Source organism: Lingula anatina, chromosome 7 (genome assembly GCF_051362555.1).
Source record: "Lingula anatina isolate TDL-2025a chromosome 7, LinAna3.0, whole genome shotgun sequence".
NCBI classification, from domain to species: Eukaryota; Metazoa; Brachiopoda; class Lingulata; order Lingulida; family Lingulidae; genus Lingula; species Lingula anatina.
This window is the reverse complement of record NC_141773.1, coordinates 15,498,105-15,506,947: the sequence shown is the minus strand read 5'-3', so window position 1 is coordinate 15,506,947 and position 8,843 is coordinate 15,498,105. Positions and strand designations below refer to the sequence as shown.

Here is an 8,843-nt window from a genome sequence, read left to right as displayed (position 1 = left end):
GATTTTGGCGTTAGTAAATGTCTTGTGAAAAATAAAACCGTGGTCTTGATAGAGGGTATATAGACCTTAACGCTTCAGGTTGAATGTGGCCTTCCACCCACATTGCTGCTTTCAAAGTGTTAAAAAAAATGTATCTCTCAAGATAAATACCTTGAAATTATTATAATTATATTATCTTAAATGTTTGTTTTAAGATGACGTTAACAAATATCATGAAATTCCGAATTAGTATGCGCTCTGCTGCGGTACAGGCCTACGGATTAATTTTTTATAATTCAAAAGATCACCGGTTGAGAGGGCAATATGATCAAGTGCAGAGAGAGAAAATCAATGTTTCCCTATTCACTTCTAGAGGTCCCTTTAACTGTTACAAAGTTAATTAAAAGTCATTCGTCCAATTTTGTTACAAACAGAAGGGCATATGCAAAAGAGTAATGTTGCCCATGGACGCATTTCCCTTCGTTTGAAACATATGCCGAGGACGCGAACATTCCAATATTTCATTAAAATCACTTATGACCTAGAAGAAAAAAAAAAAAATAACCCAAACCATTTACCTGCATGCTTCTTTCTTTTAGATTAATATATTTTACGGTTATAACTTATACCGTGTAAAACAAACACCGAACAATGTGTTACAACTCGGCAAAGTCTATACGTGTTGTAGTTCTAGCCAAGTCTGTTACCGGTCAGGTTACACTGTTTGGCTACATAAGCGGCGCTACGTCATTAATGCTTTCAGAGGCCCTCTTTGCTCGACTGTGATACCTGTCTTTGAAGTATTCCCTTGCATCACAAAGGTTATGTTAGTCGTTAAGGGAGACCGGGGCTAGTTGGACCCCGGGGTAAGTTGGCTCCCTATCAAGTCTTTTTAATAAAGTTACTTTAAGATGCTAAATTATTTCATTTGGACTCACTGCCGAGGCTTTCTTGGCACTATTGGATACGGCCACTTTACAAAATGATGTGATCAATTCTTTTACCTCATAGTTACTTTGATGGGGGGCCAACTTACCCCGGGGTCCAACTAGCCCCGGTCTCTCCTAATTTCCAAAATAAAAAAGAAGAAAACATATTTAGAGGAACAAACCGAACAAGAGCACCCTTAAATACGCCGATGACTATATCTCTAAGCATTAGCGGAAGTACATGTAGAAAAGGTAAGAACCGGACATCATTTTTGGTGTTTGAGTTTCAGAATGATCAGGGAAGAAACGTTGCTGTTGCCGATTAGATTCACCACACCTGCACGTGGGAAGCAGCCTTTACATCTTGCCACCCGAATTAATTTCAACGTGTCCCGCATTTCAGACGTGAACCTAGAAAATCTCTCAACGGGTTTGTAATCAACGAGCGATTAGATGTTGCGTGGATGACCGCCTTGGTCACATCACGCCTACATGTAATTTGTCAAGAGAATATTATCATGAAATGGGTGAAATATCACAATGGGAAAATAATGCGTCTTTAAAATCCTTTAGGTATTGGAAAATTGCAAAGATACATTTTAATTCCAATTGACAAGAGACGAACAACGGCACTAAGACTGAAACGGTTTGCATGCATTGCATATACTGCTTGTATTCTTTCTGAGTGTGTTGTTCTACAGAAAGATATCTGCAAAAGCCGTAAATTTTCGAATGCTAGGTCTGTAGAAATAGGGTAGCATATTACATGTAGTAGTGAAAACAAAATAAAAAGAATCAGTTGCAAGGATAGAATATTATGATTATTCAATTTATTCAATCCTCAAGTCCTGCGAGTCATCTGACAAATGTACTTTATACAAGAATTTGACAAAAAAATACTATTAAAAATTTTTACAAACATATTAATAACAATACTCCACGAAAACAATTTGATAAGTTTGAAAACGCTTTGATTGTAAAACCGTTGTGTTGGATTATGCACAAAATATCATCGTAAAATAAGTTCGTTTTATGATGAAGTGCCAGTATGCACGTGCGCTTAAATCGACCGTAATGATTAATAACGAGGTCTAATTGGGTATTGAAATGGGCTCGATTCCACTAGGTGAAAACCACGCAGACCGACATTTAGGTGTAATTGCACACCAGCACCGGGTTTAAGGAGCAGGTGCGCCCTGGGTGGTGTTGGGCAACCGTCAAATTATTCAGCGTAATTCGCTTGAGCAAAGCATTTCTGTTAGTATATATATAAGCTGGCATAGATGGAAAAAATCACATTGTCTGATTTTCAAAGCGAACATTTGAACAGGAGAAGTAATCATGTGGTTGAAGATAGCCATAGTGATGGGCTGCTGGTCAGTCCTGGTTTCAGGTAAGTAACCAGTGGCGCATCTAGGGTGTGGTAGCTATAGAGAGCGTCATAAGAGATGCTCTTTTTGGGTCATGGTAACGTCTTTGCAGCAAGAAAAAGCTTTCAGCCATGTGCGCTGTTTGCAGTAGATACGCCAATACAGGCGACAGATGCGGTGGTGGCAATTTATCTCCAAATTGCTGTGCATAAAAAAACATGTAAGGGAGTGGACGTCCAAGAAGGCACTCACATGCATTCACAAAGACGAATGCTTTTATTTCGATAAAAATTTTAATAATTCTCAATTACTTTTCATCAAAGCTAAACCCGCCGGGCGTATTGACCGAGTTGCACGGCAGACAACGTTCCCGGACGCCTGTTACGCAGGCAGCCGTCCAGAAGTGCTGACCGAAAGCGACGCCAGCAAAGACATTGCTATTGTCGACTACGAGAATGACATGAGATGTAAATGGAGAATTGCAGCCGGAGAAGGAGAGGTACACAGGCCTATGGGGGGCAAATAGGGGGGAGGGGGGTTCAAAGAGTCACCGAAGAGGTCCGTTCTAAATGAAAAAATGATTCCGTAAACACATGGTTTTCGCGGTATTCAGGTCTACTTAGTAAGTTAAATTTCCAAATTTCAGTCGAACGGAATGTTATGTCTAGAAACTGTATTTTGTGTTTGTGGGAGTATTACAATGAGCAAGCGTGAGAGGTCCCAATTACTGGTTGGTTCTTTGTGTTATTAATATTACGTATATTGTAGAAAATCATTTTTAAAAAATCAAAGGCCATGCTTGTGCAGCTAAGCCATTTAGTGTACGGAAAGGTTTTGGGATGAAACTAGACCTGTTTTACTGGACGGAAAAAGGAGAGTTTAATAGTTGGATAAATCTATTATGTTAGAAAATTTAGCGGCAAAAGAGTGCCGCTTTAATACAAAATACCTAACGTATGAATTACATCTATCAATAAACACTTTCCATTATATTTCAGAGAGTCCGTCTGACTGTTCTCAGCTACAGTATAGAAGACCACGGCACTTGCAAATTCGACAGGCTGCTGGTTCGCGACGGCTTCAACAACAAGGCTCCTCGCTTGGCCAGGATTTGCGGGAACAGCACAGGCGTAGAGGTGTATGAAAGCACGGGCAACTACATGTTCCTTCTCTTTAGAACAGACGAGTCGGTGACGGATTCAGGATTTGGCGCGTTTTGGGAGGTGATTACCAATGACACTAGTAAGTGGGCAATTCGTGACTTTTTTCAACTTCTCGCAAGCATTTCCTGATTCTGTAAATGCGCACATGTGTTTTAGCTTTATTTTGGCAGTGTAAATGTATAATAAACTTCATGTGAAACATAATACCGCAATCGTCTTCTGTCACAATGTGTTATTACAACAGATTCTTGTTTTGTTTTCAGACCCAACTGACGCTCCAACTGACGCCCCAACTGACGCCCCAACCAACGCACCAACCCAGGCCCCAACTAACGCCCCAACTAACGCACCCCCTTCTGGAGATTGTGGTAACTTATGGGGCATTTGAAAATTTGTAACCACTTTTCGGTTCCTTAGTAATTGTTATCACTTCCACTTCTTTAATTGTGTGCACAATGAATTTATGCTGAAATTCAAATTAGTGCGCCGGATTTTCGATGAAAATACTGGTTAACCCAAGAATGCATAAAATGATACGATACATATTTTAATTATGGACACAGAAGGAGCGCGAAACCTTTGTACAGCATAAACGAATCTTCCTGGACATTTTAAAACTTTTTCTTCATCATCATACCATGGGACACCATGTCCAAAACATTGGCAAATTACAAACTAGTTTATAAACCCGTTTCTGAGTTTAATGTTTTTAATAATTGAATGTCTCTCTGGAACGGAGACTGAAACATTTCACTGGTAAATGCAAATTTTGAACTCGAATACTGGTTTATACAAATTCGTCATTTTCCTTTCTGTTTTGTGTTTTACAAAATATATATATATATATATATATATATATATTTTTTTTTTTTTTAGCGAACTGCGGAAGGCGGGGCACTGCGGTCTCGGCATCAATCGTTGGCGGGCAGGAGGCCACGCCCCACTCCTGGCCCTGGATGGTGGCTCTGACCAATGGCTTTGGCGGTGGTCAGTTCTGCGGTGGAACTCTTATTGACCCTGAATGGGTTATGACGGCAGCCCATTGCACAGGGTAATAATAATAATAATAATAATAATAATAATAATAATAATAATATGTCATCTCCTAAAAATAGAAATGCGCGGCAAGCGTTTATCAAATATTTAAAAGCTTTGACAAAAACACTCAATGAAATTACTTATATCAAACGAGAACTTAGACATGATAGTAATTTATGAAATAATATTTATAACTATTTTTAAACATGCAGACATGTTGGGATGCTATCTGTTTACCATATCCAAACCTTTGCCTCTACATTTTCTATTTGGAGTTATGATCTCCCTTTCACTCATTATTATTTTTTTACTTCACACAGTGGAGATTATCTCAGTGGCACACTGAAGATGTTTTGGCAATTATTTTAAACGAAACAAAAAGAAAATGAAAATACAATGTACAATTTTACTGTTTATAATCAGAGGGACCATCGTCGTCAGGCTTGGAGAACACGATCTGTCCGCCACAGAGAATCCGAACCTGGTGGTGGAAAAACGTGTTATCAGAACAATTGACCATCCCAACTATAATGGAAACTCTCTGGACAACGACATTTCGTTGTTGAAACTGGAAAGCGCCGTGACGCTCGGAACTGGCATTAACATTGCCTGCCCCCCTGAACCCAACTCCGAACTGACCGATGGCCATTACTGTGTGACGACTGGCTGGGGCGCAACAGGCAGCGGTAAGTATGGAGAAATAAATACCACTTGGGTTAAATGGTGGGGTGAACAGAGGGCGGATTTGGAAATAGTAGTCAAGGATAATATCATTGTCAGATGACGTCCACGGAGATAATTATTGGCTTGTTTTTTTTCTACTTCGCTTGCCACAGGGAGAGGGGTAGGATCAGATACATCCGACGCGATTTAGGGAGGGGGGGGGTCACATTGATCTGTGGCCTTTGGATCCGTCATCTTAGGAATTATCAACAGAGATTCCTTACTTGAGGAAGAATAAGTATTTTGTTGCTAGTGCATGACAACGACACGATTCTTTGTGAGTCTTAGACTGGGTTCCCATGCCTAGTTGATCCATCTCCAAGGGGTTTCTCGCTAAATTGCTTTCAGCTTAAGCGGCTTATATATCTGGCACGCCTACTGAAGCTGCTAACGAGAATTAATTACCCCAAAGTTAGTACGATATGGGCTGGGAATGGTCCCTTATTTACAATTGTCTTATTACCAACCTTTTCAACAACGTACTTTTTGAGCCAATTTTAGCAACATTGCGTGAACTTAGAATATTTGAATGTTACCGTGTATTACAAAAATTAACATTTAATTTTAGGGCAATCTGGAAGTGATAAACTATTGGAGGTGGATGTCCCTTACATCTCCACCGCCACGTGCCGCGCCGATAGCGCGTACGGGAATCAGGTCCTTGACAGCATGATTTGCGGCGGAACCATGGCAGGCGGCAAGGACTCTTGCCAGGTAAGACTCGGGACCGGTGTACGAAGAAGCCGGTGTTACAGAAAATTAAGTCTGCTTGGAACCGTAGTCCATTTTCCATTACTTTGTACAGGTGACACTCGTCCCATACACTAACCCCAACTAACCCTTACCTGTGCTAACCATACGGAATCCCGGACTTCCATTACTAGGACTACCGTTCCTGTCACATAAAAATGTATAGCTGAAATATAGTCTAAACTTTGGAACCAAAAATATTAGTCTTGCTATAACACAGGATAAATCTGATACATGTAGAAAGACTAAGACTGGAGAATAAAAATAAATCAATGGCAGTTTCAAGAAGAATTTAACAATAGTTATGCAAAATGACAAAGACAAATGCATTTGCATCAACTCCCCTTATTTACTTGGTAACATAACAACGTGGATTATTGATATGTAACTTTTATATCTAAATTCACTCAGTACTTATTTAACCGTGTCACGTATTTTTATAAAACATAAAGCAAATGACGTTTACAAATGTCAGCCTTGAAATGAAAAAGAAACTACTGTATTAGAAAATTCATCTTTGGTTCTTCTTTTTAAGGGAGATTCTGGCGGCCCCTACGTTTGCCGCTTCATGGATGACAACGGTCAGGCGTTCTGGAAGGCTTATGGTGTCGTCAGCTGGGGTTATGGCTGTGCCCAGGCAAACAGACCAGGTGTCTACTCTAAGGTGTCCATATACACCGAATGGATCAAGAACACGATGAACAGCAACTGAAGTTCTTAAACCTGGCCAATAAGTTAGATTTTAGGACGTTAACCTTATTAGGTCCCGTTATTGGCGTGAAAATATTTTTGTGGGCAAGAACTGCTATTATTAAGTAAAATTTCCTATTCTTGTAGTCTCTTTAGCTGGGCAATAAAATCATATCGGTATTGATGATAATTATGTTTTGTGTTTTCCTCTTGATGTGTCTAATTCGAAAGATAAAAGAAAGAAAAATGAAGATATTAAATTGCGATTAAGGTCGGTTTATCTCATTTTTGTAGTGAAGTTTCATTTTATTTGTCATGATCAGAGTCCAGGACTAACGGGTTCATGGTTTTGTTTTAAATCATTATTATCATTATGTGATTTATATGGTATTTACTAACCCGTGCCTGCAGAAAATATGAAGTAACATTCTGCCTCCTGACTAATCCGCCACGACCCACTGGAGGTGACCTGTTGGTACCTTCTGCCACGGCCGAAGATTAATTATGTGCAATTTTCTTCAGTGCGACCCTGTACCTTTTGGCATGATAAAGGCAATTATTTCTACACTCGCGCCAGTGCCTTTGCTTTTGCGCTTCAGTTCCGCAATCTGTCTTCGATTATCTGTCTGGTAAACATGTCACTTGGTTAGGAGTACGCTCGTCTCTCACCTTGAACGGTTAAAAAAACAATCCGAGGCACATTTCTGCATGAAGACCAAAGCTTTTACGTGTAGTTTGTTGAAAGGCTCTGAAGTTGTCGGAAGTCAACCAACGTTTTTTCATGGGAATTTCCCCGAAAATTCTCGAATAAACTTTTAGCAGGTGTAATTACATTCATGCCACTGCTAGACTTCCCCCTTGGCAATCCTGTACTGGGAAAATAATCGTGCACATGCTTGTATTTGTCACGTTTATAACAATAATATGACGTGAGAAAAAGAACAGGCGCCACTCAGACTCTAAATGCCCGTGCGCACAACGTTGCTGACTGATCTGGTTATTTGAGGTGATCGAAATTTACAAACAAAAAGAGACTTTTAAGATAAAGTATTAAAATACTAGTATGTACACTATCCTTTTTAAGTGACATGCAAATAATTAAAAAAGATTAATAAAAGATTTCACCATTCGAGCATTTTGGGGAAATTCTCTCTGAACAAAATGGTGGTCGACACCCGCCTTCCTCGGCAATCGAGGAATTTATCTGGGAACTTCCTTCTCTGTTATCGGCAGAGTGGCCAGATGGTGTGCATGTTGCTTGTACCTGTCGACAGAAAGTGCAGAGCAATTTCAAAACTGAATTGATTGCAGTCAGAGGGATTTGGCAGGAACTTGCGAACTGGCAGTGCAAAGCAGTTATGCAAACAATTGCCAGTCCTGTAACTATCCTTGAGATTTCAGAACAGACTCACAGCAGAGAATCAATTGCAAGTCACGAATTAGTTGGAGACATATCTGTGAACACCTAGTGAAAAGTCAATCTGTGGCCCTGGAAGTATTGATAACCTATGACTTCATTATGTAGTACAGGCAGCAAGTTTGTTTTCACTTTGATCGTAGAACACGACAATGGCATTGCGCAACAAGGCTAGGGGAGACCGGGGCTAGTTGGCCCAGTTAGACACTTTTGGCCTTGTAGAGCCAACTAGGAATGGGTTAGAGTAACAAAACCGGTTTCAAAGTAAGCCCTATGAACTAAGCTACGTATGTAACGCCATTATTTTTCAAATATAATGCCAGATGGCTCACAATTTGACAAAAAACGCAGTTGACGTCAAGGGGGCCAACTTGCCCCGCCACGGGGCAAGTTGGCCCCAGGGTCGGGGCAAGTTGGCCCCCCTATACTAAAATGAAGTATATATCCCATATAAACGCCTTGAAATACATTTTTATACATTTTTAATTTATTAAATTGATTTTTGAGAGTCTTTGATGAATAAATAGTTCAAATGAGGCAGATTTATTGAGGTTTCCGTACGACACGTTGTGGGGGGGGGGGGGATGTGTTGCAAGAACAAAAAAATCTATCAATAAAATTTGTTTTGTTTTAATTAAGAATAAATTAATAATGTTATAAAGCAGGTTTTTAATGAATAAAAACTAATAATAAATTTACGTTTTAAAAGAAAGTAATAAATTCAGTTTTAAACCATTGAGTTTGTTTCAACAATGGGAGGGGTAGAAAATCCCCTTGGGGCCAC

The 8,843-nt window shown here is 39.7% G+C and overlaps 1 protein-coding gene across 1 annotated transcript; it reads left to right on the top strand.

Annotated features, from left to right (window-relative positions):
* Positions 1 to 2,114: 2,114 nt before the first annotated feature.
* Positions 2,115 to 6,826, top strand: LOC106161992 (transmembrane protease serine 3). Its single transcript, XM_013539077.2, has 8 exons — positions 2,115 to 2,301; positions 2,602 to 2,777; positions 3,277 to 3,520; positions 3,705 to 3,809; positions 4,318 to 4,492; positions 4,903 to 5,165; positions 5,771 to 5,916; positions 6,488 to 6,826. The coding sequence occupies exons 1-8, from the start codon at positions 2,250 to 2,252 to the stop codon at positions 6,662 to 6,664; spliced, it is 1,338 nt and encodes a 445-aa protein (XP_013394531.2). The 5' UTR covers positions 2,115 to 2,249; the 3' UTR covers positions 6,665 to 6,826.
* Positions 6,827 to 8,843: the final 2,017 nt, after the last annotated feature.

What these genes read in the sequence shown, in the direction of transcription:
- LOC106161992 (XM_013539077.2), top strand. Translation starts at nt 2,250, where the DNA reads ATGTGGTTGAAGATAGCCATAGTGATGGGCTGCTGGTCAGTCCTGGTT. An exon ending in TTGCAGCCGGAGAAGGAGAG is followed by an intron (nt 2,778 to 3,276) that starts GTACACAGGCCT and finishes ATTATATTTCAG; the next exon opens with AGAGTCCGTCTGACTGTTCT. An exon ending in GGTGATTACCAATGACACTA is followed by an intron (nt 3,521 to 3,704) that starts GTAAGTGGGCAA and finishes TTTTGTTTTCAG; the next exon opens with ACCCAACTGACGCTCCAACT.